This window comes from Rhinolophus ferrumequinum, chromosome 15 (genome assembly GCF_004115265.2).
Source record: "Rhinolophus ferrumequinum isolate MPI-CBG mRhiFer1 chromosome 15, mRhiFer1_v1.p, whole genome shotgun sequence".
Classification (NCBI taxonomy): domain Eukaryota; kingdom Metazoa; phylum Chordata; class Mammalia; order Chiroptera; family Rhinolophidae; genus Rhinolophus; species Rhinolophus ferrumequinum.
Window position 1 is genome coordinate 39,889,041 of NC_046298.1, and position 23,812 is coordinate 39,912,852.

The following is a 23,812-nucleotide window of genomic DNA, read 5'->3' on the forward strand; positions in this document are numbered from 1 at the left end:
TCCACACTCCTTTCCATTCTTTTATTTTTGTAGTAAACTCTGGAGGTGGCTGTCGGGGGTCATGGGGAGCTGGTGGGGGGGGGCCTCCTGGGTGGGGGCCGGGGGCGGGGTTATTGCTCTGAGCTCCCTGTCCCAGGGGCCTGTGTGGGGTGGGTGTCAGGACGGGGGCCAGCACAGGGGACACACGGCCACACAAACACACAGGTCACAGCATGGGGGGTAGGGATGAGGGGAGGCCGGGCACCATATTGCACTTCAGGAGAGGAGCCAGGTATGGACCCCCTCAGACTGGAGCCTGGGAGCAGGCTGGAGGCCATCACATTCCCTCCCCTCTGGAGGGGAAGATGAGACCCCCACCCTGGGGTTGGAGAAGAAGACTGGGACAGCCACGTGCCCAGCCCTGGGAGGGGCCGAGGGCTGATCCCCGGCCTCTGGCAGGACATCGAGGGCAGACCAGACGAAGGAAGAGGCTGCACGGGTGGTGGCCCTGGTCCCTGCCCCGGCAGAATCCATCACCCCATGCCGGCTCAGCTGCCAACCACCCCTTTGCCTGCCTTGGACTTGGGGGGCACGGGGAGGCCCTCGTCGCCCTCACTGTCAGAGCTGCAGCCGCTGACATCCGTGATCTCCAGCTCCGAGTCGCTGTCCTCCTTCCCGCCCAGAGCAGCCTCTGGACCCCCAGCCCCTGGCAATGCCAGGCGGGGAGCTGCTGCCAGGCCCGAAGGACGCTCGGGGCCCAGGCCCTCCCCCGTGGCAGCCAGGAGAGGTGTGGTTGTGGGGCCTCCCCCTGCGCCTGCCGAGGGCAGGTGGCCCAGGGAGCTGGCCAGAGGGTTGGGGTAGAAGTGTGGGGGATAGAGAGAAGGAGGCAGCTTGGGAAAGGGGCCAGCGAGGTAGGGGTTAAAGTTCCAGGGGTACTCGGGGAAAGCTCGGCTGTAAGGACCCAGCAAGCCAGGGGGCTTGGAGTAGCTGGTGGCACCTGGAAGGCACAGGAGGGGCGTCAGGCTGGGCCGCTGCTCCACTGTTGGGGCTGCCTGCCTGGGCCTTAGCACAGGGTGCTACCAACCTACTGTGTTGTCCCCTCTGGGTTCTCCCCTTTGTCCCTCCCTCAGCATCCACCCACCCACAAGAGGCGTCCCCCATTCTCACCTCCCCCACTCTCCCTATTCCGTTAGTGGCCCTGAAAGCCTTTCTCCCAGCCTGTCCCCCTTTCCAATTTCCCTCCTCACTGCCTCCCCCCTTGAATCCTCTGGCTTTTAAATACACAGGAGCAGCCTTGCCCCAGGCCTCCTTACTGCATCCTATCTCCATCCTCTTCAAACAGGCAGCATCCCCCCACCCGGCACCCCTGTACCCCCGGGGCCCTTACCGGAGCCCAGGAATGGGAAAGGGCTGTCCAGACGCAGTTTGTCCGTCTCAGGGGTGAACAGGGGCAGCCGGGCCCCTGGCTCTCCCAAGCGTGGGGCAGAGAACAGGGTCTGCAGGGTCTGGAGAGGGAGGTGAGGGAGGTGGCTCTGCTCAGACTGGCTGCCCCCTCCCCAAGGGGGTCCATGGCTGGGGGGGGACATCAAATGCCTCCATTCTGGGACCCCCAGCCTCCTAACTCACCTCGGGGGTGAGGGGAGGAGCATCTGGCCCAGGGCCCCCCCCAAAGGGACTGGGGGTCAGCAAGAGTGGGGATCCTGTGGTGGCTGCTGCCACATCCAACAGTGGGTAATTGACAAGCACAACTTTGCTGAAGTTGAACTTGTAGGTGAACCTCTTCCCTTTGGTCTTGTGGAGAATCCTCTTGTTGTAGTAGTAGCTGTGAGGAAAGGGAGAATGGGGTGGGGAGTAAAGGGGGAGCCCTGAACCCATGCTGTGCCAGCCACAGAGCATAACAATTGGGGAAACTGAGGCTCACAAGTCCCTTGATCAAGGTGCCAGGACTAGGAAGGGGTGAGGCAAAGGCTGGGGTCCTGGCCTGTGTGGCTTCAAAGGCCAGACCATGGGTCCTTCCTCCTTGCCTGCCTTCCACTCAAGGAAGTGCTTACACTTGTGCAGAGTCCTGCATGCAATCCATTGGGATTCTGCCCCAGGAAGTGGAGGAAAAGCCCCCAGGGAGCGGGGGCCTAGAGGGACAGTGGGGAGAAGGGGCAAGGTCGGCGTCCAGGCCACAGCCGTCCTCACCGCAGGGCCCTGCTCAGCTTGTCATAATTCATGTGGGGCTTGCACTTGCGGACGCCCCAGAGCCGGGCCACCTCGTCGGGGTCCTTGATGACGAATTCTCCGTAGTCCCCCTGCCAGGCGATGACCCCCTGGTACTCCTCCTTCTGCAGCAGCTCCAGGATAAAGTGCCACAGCTGGATCTGCCTTGAGCCAGGGGACGACTCGGGCTTGTAGGCCCAATCCGGGAAGGCAAACCCTGGGAACAGAGGCAGGGGAGTGGCCCCTGCTTGGAACCCAGGAGGCACCCAGCCCTTACCCTGCTCCCGGCCTCTGATGAGCAGCTGCCCAGGCTCAGGCATTCCCACTCTCCAGACCCCACTTGGTGTCTAGTCCCCAAATCGTCCAACTAGCAGGAGAGAACTCGGGACCCTAGGTTGGCACTTCCAGCCTGATCCCCTATGTTGGCACAACTCTTCCAGATTCAGTGTCCTGGGGTGGAGGGTGGGAGCGGCCAGTTTCCTCCATCCTGGCTGGAGCTGGGAAGGGCACCCCCTCCAGAACATTATTCCGTCCCTCAGTTGTCCCCCATTCCCGCCAGCCTGGGAGGTCTCGTCTCTCCTGCACGCTGAACTGCCCTGGATTCCTGCTGTCTCCCGTCCCCCCTGTTCCTTGCCCCCTGTTCCATGTCTCCCCAAAGGCTCCCACCACTCACCCCACCTTGGCACATCCAGGTTGGGCCTGTGTGTACACATGTCTGAGCATCTGTCCATCTATGCCTTTCACGTCCCCGTGTCCCCTCACTATGTCGGTCTAGAAGCAGCGTGTGTATGCAGATACCCACAACACACATGTCAGACAGACGTCCACTCACCCTCAAGGGACACCCAGCTATACCCTGGGACACAGATGCACCAGACACACACTCCTGCAGGGGCACAACACACAACGTACCACCAAGATGGACATGCCAGACACCCCACATTGCATACCCCATCCCCACACAAAAGTACACACCTCAGGCCCCTCAGAACTGGGTCCCACTATGACACTACCATGACCAGAAACACACAGGACCCTAAGGGCCCAAATAAGACACAGTGTGGTGGAGACGGTGAGTCAGCATCAAGACACATGTCAACCTGACACATGCAAGGTGACACCATGACAGAACAAGCCCCACCCCACACACACACAGGCACCACACTCTAACACACCTCGCCCAGTATCACACATGTCACTTACACGGTGTCCTGCATCCTGTTTTCCAAATACGCCCAGAAGTTGGGTGGAAAGGGGATGTGCCTGCCCACCCTTAAATCTCACCTCCCATCCAGAAAGCCCAGGCCCTGGGTCCCACCTCTGTGCTCATTCCTGTGCCACATCCTCTGCCCCTCTCCCCTCTTCAGAGACCCCAGACCAAGGCATGAAGACAGAAGGCAGCACTGGCCTACAAAGAGTTAAGGGCTGTGCAAGAAAGAGGAGCAGGCACGCTGAGCAGGCTGTGTGATCCCCCCTGCAGTTCCTTGCCCTCTCTGGCTAATTAGGATTTCAGGCGTGGGCAGCCAGGAAGAGGAAGGTCCTGCCCAGGCTGCCTGGAGTATAAATGTGGGTGCTAACGCCTCCCTGCCTGAGGCTGGGGAAGGCCAGGCAGTTTCCTCGCTGATGGGAGAATTTTCTCTCAACTCCATTCCAGGTCCTTAGATGACAGGGTTCAATCAGCACGGAGCTCTGGCCCAGTCCACACCCAGAACACAAGCATGTCCTAGTGGGGAAGCAACTATCACAGACACACCACACGACCCCAAAGATGACAATGTGCAACTGGCTGGCCATACCATACCCATGCAGACACACAACCGAACCCGGAAACACCACAGGATGTCCTCAAATGTGTTGTACCTGTTAACACACACACCTAGAGAGAGTACCCCAACCTCAGCACAAAGATACACATTCATTGTGACAGACAGCCCCCCACTCAGTAACACTCAGTGATACAGATGTGAGAAACACACACACACCCCAACACAGACACAGCCCCCACTACATAGCACCAGGACGTCCGTTCTGAATGCTACATGCCATGCAACAGACCAGGAAGGACAAGCTGAAGGTTCTTCGTCTCACTGAGGCAGGTACACCGTCGGCGAGCTGGCAGGCACCCCCTCAATCTAACACGTAGACACACTACACATCCCAAAGAAAGACAACGCAGCCCAGAGACACCAAGTTAGCCTCATGTGCACATCCAAGCCCGCACACGGGCTCGCACAAAGACACACACCGCGCAGATACACACTCTCCCAGTGTGACCCCTTCTTCCAGAAACACTCAAGTGTGACACAGGGACACACCCCAAGACCCCAAATAGCCAGGCACAGAATCTCAGTCTACACACACACACACACACACACACACACACACACACCTCTGTGGGGCATGTGACTTGGACTCAAATGCACATCTAAGCCAGTCTTACTGTCCTCATCCCCAGCTCTGAACATCCACTTCGGAGCAAGCCGTCCTCTCTCCCAGGGCTCCGGCTGGCTGGGCCGTGACTCCACGTCCCCCTGCCTGGGTCGTCCCGTCTGTCCATCTGTCCACCAGCGCCAGGCCTACTGTCTCATCTGGCCCCTGTCCCTACTCCAACAGCCCTGCCTGTCTCTGGTCCCCCTGCTTCTCTTTGCCTGCAGGTCTTGAGTGGTTGAGATGTGCCCGGCAGAGACCCCAGGACCTTAGGCCCCCGGATCTCTGTGCCTCTTGCACCTCAATACCTTACCCACCCTCCAAAAGACCCTCACGTCCCAGCAGGCAGGTGGCAGGGACATCTGGCTGTGAAGTTTTTAGCCAAGTTTTTCATTAAGGGGACTCTGACAGAGACCTGGGAGGTAGAGGGAGGAGAGTGAGAGATCAGAAAGGAGGGGCCGGCTGGGAAGGCCCGAGGGCTGGGGGGAGGGGGTCCAGGCCAGTTACCAGGGGTCCAGAGAGCCGGCAGGGCAGGCGGGGTGAAGAGAAGGTCGGAGACGCAGCTACAGTCCATGGTGGAGCTGGCCCTGCAGAGACGCCAGGACAGACATGCAGGGACAGACAGGCAGGGACAGGATGGGGCGGGTGGGAGAGACGGCAGTCAGCGGGGACAGGCGCTGCCCAGGGGCTCCCCGCTCTGCCCAGACTCTGCCCAGGCTGATTCCCACCACCCTGTCTCCTCACATCGCACCCTGACACCCCACGGCCCCCTTGTCCCATCTCTCCCAGTTCCTCTCCCCGCCCTGTGACACTGAGCCTTCCCTCCCAGCCTCCTGGGCCGCCTCCCCTTACTCTGTGCCTCTATCACTGAGCACCAGGGCGCTCCCAGCCTCTCCTCGCTCCTTGCCACTCGCTCGCTCGCTCACTCTCACTCTCTGGCTCACCCACCCGCCCGCAGCCTCTCTGCCACTGTCTCTCCAGCTCCATCTCGCACCTGACCTCTCGCTCCGTCTCTGCGTCTCTGGGTCTCCCTCTGTTCTCTCTGTGGCTGCCCCACATTTATCTCCCTCCGAACCTCTCCCCCACCCCCGGACTCCCAGCTGAACCCCTGGGCTGGCCACGCAGCAGCCTGGCACTCTCATCTGTCCGCCCAGAGCTGGCCAGAAGCAGACACCCGCCCGAAGGGCTGGGAGGGGACAGGCCCAGCCCCAGTCCTCCACACACCCACCCTCAGAGCAGCCCCCAGCGCCTGCATGTGCGCTCCCACAGACACCCCTCTTTCAACCTACAGCTCACCCCGTACATCCCTGCCCCTTGGACCTGCCTCCTCGCCTCACACACCCTTTCCCCTTAGATCTGCCTTCCCCAAACATCCCCCCTCAAACACGCCTTCTCCCTTAGATCTGCCTCCTCCAGACAGCCCCCCTCAAACACCCTTTCCCCTTGGCTCTGCCTCCTCCGTTAGACACCCTTGCCCCTTTAGATCTGCCTCCCCTCTCAGACCTGCACTCCCTCAGATACCCCTCTCCTAAGACACCCCACCCCTCCTTGCCCTGTCTCTCAGAACCTTCCCCTTTTCTGACAGCCCCTCCCTATCAGATACCCCTGCACCCCAGACACCCACACCAGTAGATGTTTGCTCCTCTCAGACACCCACCCCCGACAGCCTCTCCCTGAGATACTTCAGCCTCTCATACTCTTAAATATACCATTCCTCTCAGACACCCTGCTGCTCCCCAAAGATCCCACAGACCCCTCAGAAACCCACAGACACTCTATTCCCCCCATAAACCCCACCTCACCCCTTGGACACCTGAGACTTGTCAGGTAGCCCATTTCCTCCCAGACTTGTCCAGTCTCCCACAGACACCCTCACCCCCAACGTCTACCAGCCATGTCTACTGAGGTCCCGCCCACGCACCCCCCTCCAGCTCTCAGGTCCCTCTGGGGGCCAGCCCCTCCCCCACCCCATCTGCCTTCTCAGGGTCTCCCTCTATTCCCACACCCCCATCTCCCAACTTTCTCTTCTTATCTCCCTCCCTGTCTCTCTCTCTTTATCTCTGTCTCTCTCCTCACATGGTTTCTCTTTTCCCTTCTCTCTCCTGTCACCATCGCTCCCATTTTTCTGTCTCTCTTCTCTCTCATGTTTCTCTCCCCTCAACCTGGGGTGTCTCTCGCCCATCTCTGTGGCCCTCTGTCTCTCACCACCTCCCTCGGTCTCTCTCCCTCCATCACTCAGTCTCTTTTCCTATTTCTGTCGTCCACGCCCACCACCCCCATCTCTTTTCCACATCTGTCTCTTCCTGTTCCCCCATCCCTTCTCCTGTCTCTCTCTCCCTATCTCCCGAGTTCTTCCATCTCTCAGTCTCTCTTGCTTCCTCTGTCTCCCCTATCTGTCTCTTTCCCTCCTCCTCTCTGTGTCTCTCTAACTCTCCCACCTCTGTGTCTCTCTGCCCCCACCCGGCCCCATCTCCATCTCTCTCTCCAGCTCCCTCCCGTCTCCCCATCACCCCGACTCCTCCGCACCTCTCCCCGTCCACCTCTCCCACCTCCCTGGCTCTCTCTGCCTCTCTGGGTCCCCTCCCTCCTTCCTCCGCCCCTGTCCCCCCCCCCATTGGCCCCTCTCATTTCCGTGTTGGTTTTGATTTCTCTTCCCGATGCTTTCAACTCCCCGCCGCCTCCTCCGGACACGTTATAACGAGGAGCCGTGGGATCGGCGCTCCGGGCCCTGCTCCCACGCTCCCCCCGCCGTCTCTCACACACATCTCTGCTGTCTCTTGGTCTCTGCTTGCCACTTCTCCCATCTCTGTCCCCCCGAAACCCCACCCCCACCCCACCCCCGCCTCTGTACTGCAAGCCCACAGGGGACTGGGTCCCTGCCTCCTCCTTCCATTCTGTCCCATTCCCTGCATTTCTACCCTGACCGTCCTGGTTCGCAGCCCCATGTCTGTGTCTCTGGGTCCCCATGTCTCTCTGTCTCTGGGTCCCTGTCTCCATCTCTTCACACCACTCGGCTTTTATGTCTCTGGGTCTTCACATCTCTTCCCTCCACATTCCTGTCTCCTTCTGTCTCTGTCTCTGTCTCTATGTCTCCGTGTCTCTGTTTCAGTCCTAGTGTCCGTCTCTTGGGGCCCCTTTGATCTTGCCCTGCCCCTGGCACCCCGCTGGCCCCATTGATCGCTGATCGACGGATGGAGGGAACAGGCCTTTGGGCCGATCTGCGGGGCGAGCAGGCAGTAGGACAGCCATACAGACTGACAGACAGACAGCTGGCCCCAGCCCGGGTGGCTTCAGAGAGGGAGCTGCTGCACCCCCCACGGCTCCCCGCCGGCCGCGGTGCGGATGGGGACTCCGGGCAAGCTTTAATTTTTAATTTTATTTTGCTTCCTCCACACCCCCTGCCCCCCATCTCCACCGCCCGCAGCCATGGCACTGAATGTGTGTGCGCGTGTGCGTGTGCACACCGCAGTGTGGAGAGGGGCTGGGCAGGCTAAAGCTGCCGCCCGCCTCTCCCTGCCAACCAGTTACATAAACCCACACACCAACTCAGGCACACACACCACACTGTCACACAACATGTCACACAGACACATGTCAACAAAGTAACACATACCACACTGTCACACAGGTCAACAAAGTGACACACGCCACATGGTCACACACTACACATCACAAAGATGTGTGATGCATGTGTCAACAAAATCATATGTACCAAGACTGTCACAACCAACACACATTACACAGACCCACACAGCAACCCAGGCATACATACCAACATGTCAAACACAACACACAGACACGTTTGTCAAAATAGTCACACACACCACGACTGTCACACACATCATGGTCACAGACATTCACACAGAAACACAGACACACAATTATACACAGGTACACCCACAAGACACACATCAAGTCACTCCCACAATCACAAATCATAGACACACATTAACAGAGACACACAATCACACGAGGTTCATAACCAGTGCCGACACGGAAATCTACAAGCACACAGTGACACGAGGCCACACAGAAACAGAGACATACCCAGGCACACAGACACACGCACCAGCACAGCCGAGCCAGTCACACACAAGCGACACAAAAGCACACAGTCACACACACAAGCACTAACTAGAGACCCTGCACCCGTGATCCGGCATGCATGGTGACAGAGATGCACACACCACCCAACACACACACACACACACACACACACACACACACACACACACCAGCCGGAACAGCAACACACTTAGACACACAGGCCATCTAGGTGAGAGGTTGGGTCAAGATGTGGGTGGGCACGCAGAAGTAAAGCCAGCAGGGGCCCCACTGTTCCTGCCACCGGCTGCCCAGCTGTCTGACTGTCCATCCACCCATCTCAAGCATGTCTCTGCATGTGTGTGCATGCGTGTGTGAGGTGTGCACTGTCTCAGGCCTGCTTCTACTGCTGTCTCTCTAGAGACAGGTCTCCCGGCCTCTCTCAGACCCTGCTGGGTGGTAGTGACTCTCTCCCTCTCTCACTGAGGGTCTTTGTGCCTCCATCTCTCTGTCTGCCCCTATCTCCAAATAGCTCCACCTCTGAATGTCCCTGTTTCTTTTCTCTGTCTGGGTGTCTCTGTCTCTCTCTGTCCCCCTCTGTCTCTCCAGGCATCTCTCTTTGCCTCCCATCATCCTGGCCCCTTGGGCTGGGGTTTAACCAGTTGTTTTGATTTCTCTAAGCTGCTCCGGCCGCCTCAGGAGCTGCCTCAGGCCTTACACCCCCACCCAGCCCCTTCATCCCTCACCCAGCCCCCCACCTCCCCTTAACACAATCTGCACAAGTGGAATGAAAATTGATTTTTTTTTTAAATTTCATATCTTCTCCAGGGCTCTGTCTAAAGAGGAGAGAGACGCGGCCCAAGACCCTTCTCCCTCCACCGCCCCCACACACACACATATCACACCCAGATGCACACACACACACCCTGACACTCTGCTTGCACCCACCCTGAGACACAGCCCTCCCTACACCACACACCTGTGTAGGACACATCTATACACACAGTAGAGACACACAGCAAACTCCCTACACACACTCCCTCTGGACACCCACCAGTAGGCGCCCTTTACACACCACACACAGCTTGGCTGCCTGCTGTCACACACTACACATGCACAAGCTCACATGCACACCTGTCCATATAGATCGTGGCCACGTCCATGTGTACACAAACCCAGGTTCAGGGATCATCCCACCACAGGCACCCAGGAGACCCCATGACTGTCCCAGGGCAGATGGGGTCAGGAAGGTGACAAGGGCCTTCCTGCCAGGACTTGCCCCCCAACCCCCAAGGTCACCTCTACTCCTACCCCTGCCCATGTCTACCAAGTGCTCTGGCCTGACCCTGGGTGAGGGTGTCTCTGTGCCTGGGGTACACGCGCGTGCGCAAACATGCACGCACACACACACACACAGCCCTCACTACTTGTCTCATGGCTGCACAGAGTCATCTCCACAACAGTCTCGTTCATTTGAGAACCAGCTCATCCCCATACAGGCACACGAAGTACACAGACACACCAAACACACACCCGTGCTCACACGCCATCACAGAGACACAGCCGCATACATCGTAGGGCATCCGTTCACGCAAGGAGTATACACACGTACCACTCAACAGTCACAAATAAATACACAACCACACACACAGCCTCCAACACTCTTCAGGGCTGGTCACACACAATATCATTTGCTCAGTTCTCGTGAGCTGACACTTCTTGTCCAGCCTGTCACATTCAGCTCCCCAAAATGACTACACACATGCACACAAACACACAATACACACAAAACATTGTTCACACCTGATCCCAGACTCAGCGACAAGCCCACAGGCTTGTCAGAGACACAACAACCCCTTAACACAAACGCACTGCCATGCAAGGTCACACAGCCAGTCTCTGATGCACAGATTTGGGGGTTTTGTGACCGTGTCCCACGGCTAGTCCTGACACCCACCTTCACCAGCCCGGCTCCTGGGGTCCTATCGGGGTGACCCTCACTCAGTCCTCCCAGCCTGTCTCCCTTGGACAAAGCCTTCTTGTCTCCTGGCCGTCAGCGATGTGGGTTGTCCTGTCTTGGTCACTTAGCCACACTGCATGGCCACTGACTCAGGAACTCCAGACATGGCACAATTCCAGAATTTGAACAATCACCAGACACTCAGAGTGAGTTCCACACACAGGTCACACGTATGTTCACAAACACGACACACATGGCCAGTCTCAGGCACCCATACTTAGTCACCTGTGCATAGGAACACATAGAACTCCACATGTCACATTCACATATGTTACAACACAAGTTACACAGTCACGAAAAGACAGCCAAGACCCCTCCATACACGCAGGGTCACATATCATACACACACATGAACCTCTGCAGAGGCTGCATCATGCAAGACAGAGGGACAGATTGGCAGACAGACGGGGCACAGACTTCCAGCCTGAAGAAGGTGCTCCTGACACCATTTGGGGTGTTAAGAGGCGTCAAGCCAGGGCAGGGATGAAGACCTCACACCCCCACCCCAGCTCTCCATGTCTCTCCCTCTAGCTGGCGGCTCTGTCTGGGGCCATGTGTCTCTCTGGGTCTCTGTCTCTCTCCCCGAGTCCCAGTCTCTGCACAGACATCCCTGGGGCTGCGGCCAGCACGCGGAACGGTTTCAGTGGGGGGTGGCGAGGGAGCGTCCCCAGGGAAGTGGGAGCCGCAGTGCCACGCACCCCGCCTACCAAACAGCGCTGAGAGAGGGAAGAGGGAGGACAGAGGCGAAACTGCTATGCGGACCCAGAGCTCAGGCTGCTCCCCCAACCCCTGTCGGGGTCCTGCCCCTCCTTTCAGAGACCCAGAGAGATGGAGGAAGTGCGGGGGGTCGGAGGGGGAGACAGAGAGAAGAAGAGACACCCAGAGATGAGCAGAGACAGAGAGAAGGAGACAGAGAGACAGGGAGAGATAGAGGGGGGCAGAGACACAGAGTGAGGAACAGAGACAGAATGAGAGACACAGAGAGGGGCAGAGACAGAGACGGGGAGAGACAGAGAGAGGGAGACAGAGACAGAGAATGAGAGAGACAGAGACAGAGAGAGGAGCAGAGACAGAGGGGGAAGAGATAGAGAGGGACAGAGACACAAAGAGGGAAAGAAATAGAGTGAGAGAGACAGAGAGAAGGTGGAGACAGAGAGGAGAGATCCAAGTCAGGGGAACCTGGAAAAGGTGAGTGAGCCAGAGAGGTTTGCCAAAGTGAATTAAAGAGCTGGAGGTCAATGGGAGAGAGCCGCTGGAGAAGAGACCCTGGGTCAGGGAGGAAGGAGAGGAGGGGGCAGAGATGCGGAAAATTGAGGGATTAGGGCAGAAGCAAAGGAAGAGCCTGAAGATGCAGGGTGGAGGTGGGAGAAATGGGAAAGCCCTGAGAGTGGCAGGCACCGGCTGATCTCAAGTGTGGGTTCAGGGCCACTGCGATGCCCACCCTTTAGCAATCCTGGAGGTCAGTTCAGGGCTATCACACCAACTCCAAGCCACCCTCCCCCCCTCACCTCCACCTGGCCCCATCCCCACCCCTCAGCCTGCCTCATCCAGAAACCCAACCTCTTCCCAAGGCAAGTCTTTCCTCAATTCCAGCTCCCTCTCCATCTCATCCCCACACCCCAGGCTCTGCCTGGCTGCCTTGGCTGGACCTTCTGGCCCCAAGCCTTCCACCAGAGAGACAGTGACAGATGTGCACTGGCTGGAATTGCCAAGGGGCAGGGGTGCTGTGTGTCCTGTTCATGGGGCTTAGCACGCCAAGTATGTGCTCAGGAAATATTGTTTACGTGGAATTCAGATGAAACGGAGCAAGGGAGGGAAACAGAGAGACAGAGAGGTGGTGAGTCAAAGGGACAGAAAGCCAGGAACCAAGGGACAGAGATGGAGTTGGACCAGTAAGACCTGGAGCCAGTGGGCAGAGAGACAGGGATGGAGAGAGAGAGGAATGGAGCAGAGAACCAGAGGGACAGGGAAGCAGAGGGACAGACGAGGGGAGGGGGTTGAGACACAGAAACAGAGAGAGACAGGGAATTAAATGGAGAAGGAAATGGACTCAAAAATGGGGAAGAAGTGGGTGACTAAGGGTCAGAGAAAATGAGGAACAGACACATGGGCTTAAAGGCCCAAGAAGGCAAATATGAGGGCAAAGTAGGCAGTGAGGTGGGGAGAGACACAGTGGGGGACAGAGAAACAGGAGACAGAGAGCAGGGCCCGAGTGCCCGGGGAAGGTGTGGGGCCTGGGCAGGATGGAGCTGGGTGCCTGGGCTGCGGGGATCCCACAAGGGCCAGAGAAGGGCCGGGGTCCAGGGGGCTGGGGGAGGCTCGGGGCTCCAGGGGCATCGCACGGTGCTAATTCAGCGCCATCGATCAGATGGGATGAGAGCAATAAATTATTGTGACAAGATGCAATCCTGGCCCGCGCACTGCCGCCGAGCAGATCGATCCCTGTCCCCAGCCCCACACTGGGTCCCATGCCCAGGCCTCGGCCAGGACGCCTCTGCCCACCTCTCTCTCCATTCCCCCCACGACACACACTGACAGCCAGGTGGGGTGGCAGCCCTTGGGAAGAGACAGAAACAGAGAGGGACCCACAGACGGAAGATTAGCCCCTATCTGTCCTGGGTCCTCTTGCTGCCCTCAGCACCCCATCCTTACCACGATCTGGGAGGTAGCAACTATCATGATGCCCATTTCACAGATGTGGAAACTGAGGCTCAGACAGGGAAAGTAACTTGGCCAAAGTTTCACAGGGGTGAGTGGTGATGCCTGGACTTAAATAGGGGTAAGTATGACTTCAAGACCCCCAATATTTGCACTGTCAGAGGAGAAAACAAGGGACAGAGAAGAGGAGGGAAGAGATGAATAGATAGATGATAGATAGATGATAGATAGATAGATAGATAGATAGATAGATAGATTAGATAGGAATAAAGGGGGGGAGGATGAGACAGACAGAGAGTACAGGATACAGAGAAACAGAGTCAGAAAGCTATAAAGAGATATGGAGACATACAGAGACAGTGAGAAAGAGAAATGGAGAAACACAGATAACTAAGAGACAGGGAGGGAGGAAAAGAGACAGAGAGAGATAGAGAGAGGGAGACTCAGATTCAGATATTGGCAAAGAGGGAGACGGGCAGAGGAAGCAGAGGTGGAGACAGGAAGGGAATAAAGGTAGGATGGGTCACAGGAAACATGGGTGAGTGGGAAAGAGGTGCCTGTAGAGACGGGTGGTTCCGGAGACCATGGTGTGCCTGGGGAGACATGTGTGTATATTGGCAGGAGACTGTGCTGGCTCCAGGCTGCTGGGGGTCGGGTGGGAATGAGGATGCGATGACAAGCTTGGCCAGGAGAGCAATGTCAGCCAGTGACGGCGTGTCCCAGGGCAGGAGTGGAGGGAGAAGGTGAGGTTGGATGTAGGAGAGCTGGCGGGGAAGGGAGAAGCAAGTGTGTCCCCAAGGGACTGAGTGGACAGATAGATGAGTCTGCAGAGATGGGAGGCAAGGACACCTGGATGATAAGTCAGATGGTCTGTTTGACTCAAATCTCCAATATCTACCAGTTTCTAAGACCTCAAAGAAGTGATTCCATTTTTCTGGGCTCAGTTTCCTTCTCTGTAAAATGGGGATAAGGGTAAGTACCTGTCTCATAAGGGTCTCGTGAGGGTGACATGAGGTGTTGGATCTGAGGAGCTGAGAACAGTGCCTGTCACAGAGAAGGTGTAATGAGCAGTAGCTGGCAACATGTTATGAGTGGGTGCTGCTCAAGGAGTGGTCTGTGGACCAGCGGCATCACCTGGACCTTGTTAAAAATGACGCGTCTTGGGCTCCACCTCAGACCTGCTGCACCAGAACCTCTGAGGTGAGGCCCACGCCCCTGTGTTCCAACAAACACTCCAGGTGTTTCTGACCTACACTGAAGTCTGAGAACCTCAGACTACAGGGATTCTGCACGATGCAGTGGGCAGCTGTGTGACGGCTGGAGAGAGGTATGACGTGTTTAGCAAATGCTACAGGTGTGACTTATACTCACCAAGAGAGGTGTTCCCTGAGGACACAGATGGCTGGTGACATGTTCTATGAAAAAGGACAGATATTTCCAGAGGGGAGCAGGCTGCAGACAGGTATGGTTTGGCTGAAGGTTTGGCTGTAAAGGTGTGGGGTGACAGGATGCATGAGCAGGTAGTGAAGATGAGCATAGCTGACACAAGGTGGTTGAGGGTACACGATGCTTGAAAAAGCTATGAAAGGACAAGGGTTACATGGATATCAGGATGAGAAGAAGGTCAGACAGGGACCCAGTGTTGGGAGTCAGGTGCACGTATCTGGGGCAGGAGTGTGGCCAGAAGTAGGTGTTCCCTTTGGGGATAGGATGGGGAGGCCAGGGCTAGGGCAGAGACCTGGGTGAAAATATGTGAAGCAGAAAGAGATTAAGGAGGGCAGTGTAGACGTCTCAGTTCCTGTTTGTTGAAGAAATGAGTAAACGTGGTACCGGAGCAGATGCTATCTGAGGTAGACAGGTAAGGAACAGGCAGGTGTGAGGAGGTATTGGTATGACCTTGTGCAGCAAGGAAAGAGAAAGTGAGAAACATGAGAAATTAAGGAGGTGGGAAAAGAAGAAAAATGGATAGAGAGTACCTGAGGGACAGGTGTGGGGAAACAGGTATATAGGTGAGGCCGATACCAGTGGCCAAGGACAGATTCACTGCCCAAACTGTGTATGTGTGAAGTGGTGTTGAATGTTGTGAGAGAGTGAGACAGAGAAAGGCAGAAACAGAGAGACAGTGAGGAATCAGACACAGGTGAGCAGCAAGTGCGCAAGTGGAACAGGTATGACTTTCAGAGGACAAGGGCTTGTAGGAGACTTCACGGCAGGCGAGGGGCATGAGAAAGAAGGATATGCATGAAACTCAGGGGCCAAGGCGTGTTTGAGCAATTCGGTGGTGGTGGGGTTAGGAGACAGGTAAGGTTGGTTCATGTTCTGTCTGAGATGAGTCATCTGAAATGACAACTGGAAAAGACAGGTATGGGGGAATCAGGTGGAAGGAGGTATATTTCCGTAAAAGGATGGGAGGTGGAATGTGAGAGGGTTAGGTACAGGCAGGGAGAGTGTTGTGAAGCAGGTGTGTTCTTAGGTGGGAAGTGCTTCTGGTGAGAGGGTGAACAAGATTAGCATCGTAAGGGAGAAGTGCAGGTGAGAGCCAGGAGGCTGGGAGTGGACAGGTGTTACCTGAGGACAAATCAGGAGGATACATGCGTGAATGCTTGTGTGCAAAGGAAGGTGTGTGTGTGTGTAAATATGCTTGAGGGGAGGAGGATGTGAAGAAATATAAACGTGTGAAAAACAAGTGTGTTTACAATTTTAGGGGACAGGTGGCATGGTACAAGTGCTAGTAGGAAGCGGGGAATGAAGTGACATGAAATGAAACAGATGCAGGGATTCAGGTGGAAAGGGCAGATTGTGGAGAACAGGTATTACCTAGAGAACCAGGTAAGAAAAGACTCAGGAATAAGAGAACATGGGCATCTTTGTGGCAGGTTTCAAGGGGACAAGTATTACCTGGAGGGTCAAGTGAGAGGAAATAGGCGGTACCTACAGGGGCGGATGAAGGAAACAGGTGCAGAGGACAGGTGTTACCTGCAGAGGACAGGTGTTACCTGCAGAGGACAGCTGTTACCTGCAGAGGACAGGTGTTACCTGCAGAGGACAGCTGTTACCTGCAGAGGACAGGTGTTACCTGCAGAGGACAGGTGTTACCTGCAGAGGACAGCTGTTACCTGCAGAGGACAGGTGTTACCTGCAGAGGACAGGTGTTACCTGCAGAGGACAGCTGTTACCTGCAGAGGACAGGTGTTACCTGCAGAGGACAGCTGTTACCTGCAGAGGACAGGTGTTACCTGCAGAGGACAGGTGTTACCTGCAGAGGACAGGTGTTACCTGCAGAGGACAGCTGTTACCTGCAGAGGACAGGTGTTACCTGCAGAGGACAGCTGTTACCTGCAGAGGACAGGTGTTACCTGCAGAGGACAGCTGTTACCTGCAGAGGACAGCTGTTACCTGCAGGGGCAGGTATAAAAAGACAAATGTTACCTGGAGGTCCAGACGTGGGGAACTGAAGGGAGAACATGGCTGTGACAGGTGTGTTTATAGACAGGTGTGGGTGAAAGGTGTTACCTGAGGCCACAGGTGTGTGCAGCATGACTCTTCCGGGTGGTTTGCTGCCTCGGTTTCACTCACTCCCCTCCCCTTCCCTCCCCAGGGGTCAGTTCCGGCTCTCGGCCCCCTCCCCTGGCTCCGGCCTTCGGCAGGACAAGCAGTTAGCTCTGGGCTCCACCAGGCTGGGCCTGCCGGGCGGCCGGGGCTCCTGAGGCTGCTTGGCAATGCGGAGCGCGTCTGGGCCTCGGCGGGCCGGCTGGGCGGGGGGAGCGGGCGGGGGGGCCGTTTAGCCGTGATAGATCCGCGCGCCGCTTGTCTCTTAATCTCCGGAGCGACCGATCGATTCGCTATTTCCCTTTGTTGCCAGAAAATTCGATCCTGGGCCTGGAATTAGGTCCCCGGCTTAATCTGAGCGGAAACCAGCGAGGGGAGACAGAGACAGAGATGCTGGGAGAGACAGAGACGGAGAGATAGTGAGAGATAGAAAAGCAGAGACAGAGAGACAGAAAGAGAGATGCGGAGAAAGATAGGAAGAGGGATAGGCACAGAGATTCTGATAGTCTAAGAGCTGGACCCAAAGAAATAGAGATACTGCAAGAGATAAAGACTCAGAAAGAGACAGAGAGACAGATTCTGGGAGAGTAAGAGGTGGACACAGAGATGCTTGAAGAGACAGAGACATTGAGAGAATGAGGAGAGACGCAGCCAGGGAGAGGTGGTAGAGGTGGCCCAGCATGGCCCTCTGACAGTTGTGGAATGACTGGGACAGAAAAGGTGTGCGCACACTAGGCCAGCCACCTGTCCCCAGGAGGACACAGCCCCCGAAAGTCAGGGTCAGGCCTGTTACTCCCAACCCCACGTGTACCCCGAGTGTGCAAGCCCAAATGTCCTTCCCACAGCCCCTGTGACCCCCTTAGACCAAATATCCAGATACAAATTTGCAGACGCCTCAATCTTGAAATATAGCTCCAAATATAGACCTCCCAGCCACCCGAAGTCCACCCCCTTGCTGACCCAGCCCCAAATATCCACACCCCCAGAACTGACCCCCAGCCCCAAACAGTCAGCTCTCAACCCCAAATATCCAATCTCTTGGCTCCGAGTCGCCAGGTCCCAAATTTCAAGCCCTCAGTCCTGGTCTCTAAACCCCACAAGGACTGTTGCCCCAAATGCCCAGACCCACCCTCAGGTCGGCGGGCCAAGCCCCATTCCCAAATACACAGACCCCAGTCTATCCCGGCCCTCTTCTCCCCCGCGTTTACACACTCCCCGGCCCCTTGCCCCTGCCCCTGCCCCGAGGGCACACCTCTAGTCCTCCCCAGGGATGGGCGCAGCACCCCCTCCCGCCCCCACTGCCCGAGCGGCGACCCCACCGCCTCTCCGCCTCGGGCTCCAGCCGCCCAGCTCCGAAGGTCTCCCGGGAGCACTAGGGCGCCCCGGCCCCCGCCCCGGGCAGGAATCCCCGCCCCCCATCCCCGCCCCTGCGCGGCCCACCGCTCACTCACTTGCTGGGTTTGCGCATCCGCCCGGTCCCGGAGAAGTGTTTAAAGTTCGGGTCCCGTAGCCATGGCCCCGTGGCTTCCTGGGGAGGGGGCACCGGGGTGGGGACGGGGCGGGGGGAGATGCCCGGAGCCCCGGGTGGGGGGGGGAACGGACACAGCCCGAGGGGGCACAGTCAGGGAGCGAGAGTCACTGAGAGACTGGGACAGAGGGACACATCCAACACAGAGAGACAGCCAGAGACACAGAGATGGGGCCGAGCAGAGACAGGGAGATGCAGAGAGACACGAAACAGAGACGCACAGAGACCGAGACGCGGGAAGCTGGGGACCGAGCTGCGGGTGGGCGGCGGCGCGGCTAGCGGGCCCGGGTCGGGCCGGGGCACCGGGGGCGGCCTCCCGCTCTTCCTCCTCCTCCTGCACTTCCTCCTCTTCCTCCTCCTGCTCTTCCTCCTCCTCCTCCTCCTCCTCCTCCCCGGGCTCCTCCGCGCGCCGCGCGCCTCCCGCCCTCGCGGCCGCCGGGCCCGGCTCGGCGCGCAGATATATGGAGGCGGCGGCGGTGGCGGGCGGTGCGGGGGAGGGGGCGGGAGCGCGATCGATGGAATATAATTTTCCTCAAACTCGGAAAATAAAGTTCAGAGCTGATCAAATTTGAAAACAGATGTCGAATCGCGACTCTAAATAAGGTTCGATCCCGGGACTGAGGGAGTGGGGGTGGGGGACAGGGGGTGCGGGGGGTGGAGAAGTGGAGAGACACCCACCTCCCCTTCCCTCCCCACCCCTTCGGAGGAAGACTCGCGCGGACAAACGGACCGGACTCAGCGTGAGGTGGAGGCCAGGACCCCTGCTGGACACGCAAAACTGGACCTGGACACACACAGAGCCTGGATAGCAGACACACGGTCCTAAGAACAAACGGGCTTAAGGACACACGGATACAGTAACACAGACAATGCAATCACACACTCACACAGGACACAGCCTAATGGACACATGGACACACAATCCTCCTCAGGAACACACACACACACAGAAGCATATACACAAAGGATGTACACACAGCCTGCACACACAGATCTACCCTGACACACAGCTATTCCCTAATCCACTGACCCACAAACTGTACACATGGGCACACACAGGTTCGTGGTGACACACAGCTACACTCCACCCCTTGACACGCAAACCCTCACTAATACAGGAGCCATGGGCATGTGGAGAGACACACAGATAATCACAGACAACCCAGGGCCGCAGACATACTGACACTGGCATCCCCACACAGTTACAGGAGCACACACCCACCCCTGCAGTGACCAGGAAGGGCCCAGGTAATCTGCTCCCACCGAAATAACAAGTAAATAGCCCCTGGCTTCGGGGGGTCCTGAGAGCAGCAGTCCCCAGCCCCAGAGTTCAGCTCCCCTCCCAACTCCCTGGCCCAGCCAGACCCCACCCTCATTATCCACCCTCCCTATCCGGCTTCCCTTCACCCCTTCTCCCTCCCTCCCCCATCTTTCTCTCTCCCATTCCCATGTCAGGCTCCACCCCCAAGCCCAAAAGCCACTTTCTTAGGGGAACACCACTGGAGTCGCCTGCTTCAAGAGGGGAAAGGGTCTGGAGCAAGATAACAGTCCCTAAGAGGATATGTGGTGGCCAGGACTTCTCTGCTAGAGCTCTCCATGCACCGAGGGGATGAAGAGGACTTCAGACAGGCTCCAGCTCCAACACAGCTCACCACTCACTTGTACAAGTCACTAAACATCCCCAGCCTCAGTTTCTTCCTCTGCAAAATGGGGCAATAATGACAACTATCTCCTAGAGTTATTGGGAAAGCTAAACAGCAGGACATGGGGAGCTCACTTGGCACTGTGCCAATTGCCAAATAACACACACTTGATCTGAGCATTACTAATTCAATTTAAACATATTAAGAATACTAAACATTCTGCTAGAATTCAAGAATCCCTTCGCTGTCTCCACATGGAACTACACCCTTTCAAGGAGCCAGCAGGAAGTCCCTGTGCGGCGTGTCTCTACCCCTTCGTTAGGTGGTCCCTGAGACCCCTTACGAGAGCCATGATTGTCTGGTGTCCAGAGCGACCCTGACTGCACACAGTATCCTTGAAGCGAGCTTACCACCTAGGCAGCCTCTGACACTCGTGCCCCTTGGGTGTCTGTGACACCTACCAGCCTGGGGAGAACATTCTTCCAGCACTTTCCCAGTGCATGGCTCTGCATGCCAAGGAGGGAATTCTGGAACACCCTGTGTCGGGTAGGACTTCTTACCAGCATGTGACGCAGTTTTGGAGAAAGACAACACCCTCCAGGTGGATGTGACATTCTTCAAGGGAGCTAGAACACCAACTACCAACCAGAATGTATTCGATGACCATTAAGTGTGTGAAAAGGACACCTGCAAGGAGAGAAAGAGCACCCTCTGAGTAGGAAGAAGCCAATTGACGAGAGGTAGCATGCTTCAGTAAGACAGCACACTCTCGGGGAAGATACCGCTTGTTACACTGTGCACAACACCCTTCTGGAAACCAGAACATCCTCAGAACATCAGTAACACCCATAAGACATCAAAGCATCAGCCAAGAGGGCTCTCACACCCTTTATCTCTACGTCCACCTTGGGAGAGATGAAAGGATCCCAGGATGTCAGAAACACGGCCTTAGACTGTAGGTAACACCTGTGAGGGGCTCACAGTGCCCAATCAGAGGGTATGGAAGGCCCCCAAATAGAGCTCCAATGCTCTCGGTGGCCAGGACCTGATAGGCTAGATGTCACACTGATGGATATGGGAAAAACACCCACCTACGTGCTCAGAATGCCCCCAGAAGACACCTTCCTGATTTCGAGCTGTGCATCTCTGAGTCATCTATGTTCCCTCTCTGAGCCCCAGCTGGTTGGCAGGATTTATGAGAAAGTGGATGCCAGAGGATACCGTGCCCTGTAAACACATAGTAGGTGCTCAATAAAAGTGAGAGTTCTTGCTGTACAGCATTTCCCAAGGAGGGGTGTACCACCCACTGAGGCTGAATATTCACTCATTAGCAGTATTGTCAACACCTACTTGACTGAAGGAAGCGTCTCACAGGAGGGGGACCATTAAGCTGTAGTTAACATCCCCAGGGAGGCTGCGATAGCAGGCGACTGTCGTTAAGACCCCCCTGGGAGAGAACACCCTCAGGGTGTTTAATGCCCCCTGGAAAAAGAGAGAGAGACAGAGAGGAAGGGGGAGAGAGAGAGAGAGAGAGAGAGAGAGAGAGAGAGAGAGAGAGAGGGGAAGGACATTCCCACCAGCTTTTAACATCCAACGGACTGAATTTATTACCCATGAAGGAGAGAGGACACCCCTCTGGGATCTGTAACCTCCATTAGACTCTTTTTAAATCCCCAAGGAGGGAGAGGACCCCTCTATGCGGGCTAACACCTTTCTTTAGAGTGCTTGTAACACCAGAGAGTGAAACCAGGAGGGGTTAGCAGACGCCCTCAGGCCCTCCCTGAACCACAGGAGCACAAGAGGTGGGAGTTGGGGGATGGGGGTGGGCCTGAACAGGGTCTGGGCACAAATAGAATAACCACAACGAGGAACATTTCAATGGTATTTACTCTGGGCCAGGCACTGGCCCAAACTATACACAGATGAACTAATTCTCACGACAACAACTCTATGAGGTAGGTGCTATTAGTGTTGTCCTCATTTTACCGGTGAGGAAACAAGCACAGAAAGTCACTTAGCCACTGTTACACAGCTACTTAGTGTTGGAAATGGGACCGGAGCCAAGGCAGCCCGGCCCTGGGGGATAGGGAGTGTTCCTAACCACTGGGCAATACTACCCTGCTGTATACACCTCCGCCTGCCCACCCCCATGTTAGACTCTGGTCTCCACTTCTGACTGAACCCTCACCTACCAAGCAGAGTCCACCCTACCCCCCAAGTTCTCTGCACTTCCTCTGGCATAGCTTGACATCCCCACCCTCGTACGAGGTAGGAGGTCCCTGTCTCAAGGCTCCCTGCAGGCAGGGCCTGTTCTGACTCATCTCTGGGTCCCCACTGAAGGCAGAGCCAGGCACTCAGGGACCTGGGGAGAAAATGGAAGGGAGGGACAAGGAGGAGGGTAAAGAGAACAGGGAGGGTGGGGGGAAGAAGCAGTAGAGAGGGGTTCAGGGACAGGCAGCTTCCTAGGGAGGTGGCAGAAGTAGGGCCGGGGAGCAGGGCTGGAACTGGGCCAGGCTACACCCAGCGTATTGGGGAGCGCTGAGGGAATCCAGAGCTAGGGGAGTCACGTCTGCCGGGAGGGAGAGGAGACAGCTTTCCCACCCTTCCCCCAACACTTCCCCCATCCCACCGCCCCCACCCCCTAGAAGGTGGTGCAAGGGTGATGGCAGGGGATGACTTGGCCGGGAGGACAGACCGACAGCCAAACAGAGCAGGGGGAGGCAGCCAGCCAGGGCATGCGCGTGCGTGGGGGTGGGGGGCTGGGAGTCAGATGGATGGACAAAGGCGGGGGTGTTCAGAAGACTGATGGACAGATGAGGGGCTGTCCGACGAGAAGGACAGACAGACTTAGGGCTTGGGTTGGGGTAGAGAGGACAGACAGACAGCAGGGGAGCATGGCCACGTGTGAAGGGAGGACAGATGGACGCCGGAAGGACGGCTGTGCAGGCGCGGCCCGCGCGGCCGGGGCCAGGCCGAGGGCGCGCGCGGTGGCGGCCAGAGCGGGAGGCGGAGGCCCGGCGAGCGCGGTGTTTGTGGAGCTGTCGGCTGCGGTGGAATTATGAAAAATAGCAGGCATCGGAGCCGGCCTTCAGCTTCGATTAGGGGAGATGGGACATGACAGGTGCGATCAATACGCAGCCGTTCTATAAAGTGTCAAGTAATGAATCAATTTCGACTAAATTTTCCATTTTTCAGAGGCCGTTCTCCGAGAGAAGAATATCCTCTTTTGTAAAGATATTATTATCGATTTCGGCGGCAATTTGACATCAGGGGTAGTTAATTCCACTCAGAATAAAATTGAAAACACTTGAGAGAGAAAAGAGAGAGGCGAAGAGTGAGACAGAGAGGGAGAGAGGGGGAGGAAGGGAGGGGCTGGGAGGAGAGAGAGATGGATGGACAGAGAGACAGAGACAGAGAGACAGAGAGAGGGACAGACAGTGAGAGAAAGGCCCAAAGAGATGGGGCAGGAAGAGACAGAGATATGCAGAGACATGGAGACACAGAGAGAGAACTTAGAGATTCAAGCCTAGAGTTGTAGAGCGAGAGGGAAACGAGACTGAGAGACATCGTGAGAGAGACTCAGAGACAGAGAGACAGGATGAGGGAGGAGCTAAGAAAGCTCGACAGAGACAAACTGAACGTGTCTCAGAGAGAAACCCAGATGTTAGAGACTTGCCACAGGGTGCAAAGAAATGGACAAAGACAAATTCAGAGAAAGAGAAAGATGGAGAAAGAGGCAAGAAAAACGGACAGACAGAT

General features: G+C 56.6%; 1 protein-coding gene across 1 annotated transcript; it reads right to left on the bottom strand.

Moving 5' to 3' along the window:
• Window positions 1-16: 16 nt before the first annotated feature.
• On the bottom strand, window positions 17-18,382 carry ERFL (ETS repressor factor like). The gene is made up of 6 exons (XM_033128742.1): window positions 18,334-18,382; window positions 5,119-5,198; window positions 2,167-2,401; window positions 1,606-1,801; window positions 1,367-1,484; window positions 17-976 (listed from the first exon to the last, which is right to left on the bottom strand). Exons 1-6 carry the CDS (start codon window positions 18,348-18,350, stop codon window positions 528-530), a joined length of 1,095 nt encoding a protein of 364 aa, XP_032984633.1. The 5' UTR covers window positions 18,351-18,382; the 3' UTR covers window positions 17-527.
• Window positions 18,383-23,812: the final 5,430 nt, after the last annotated feature.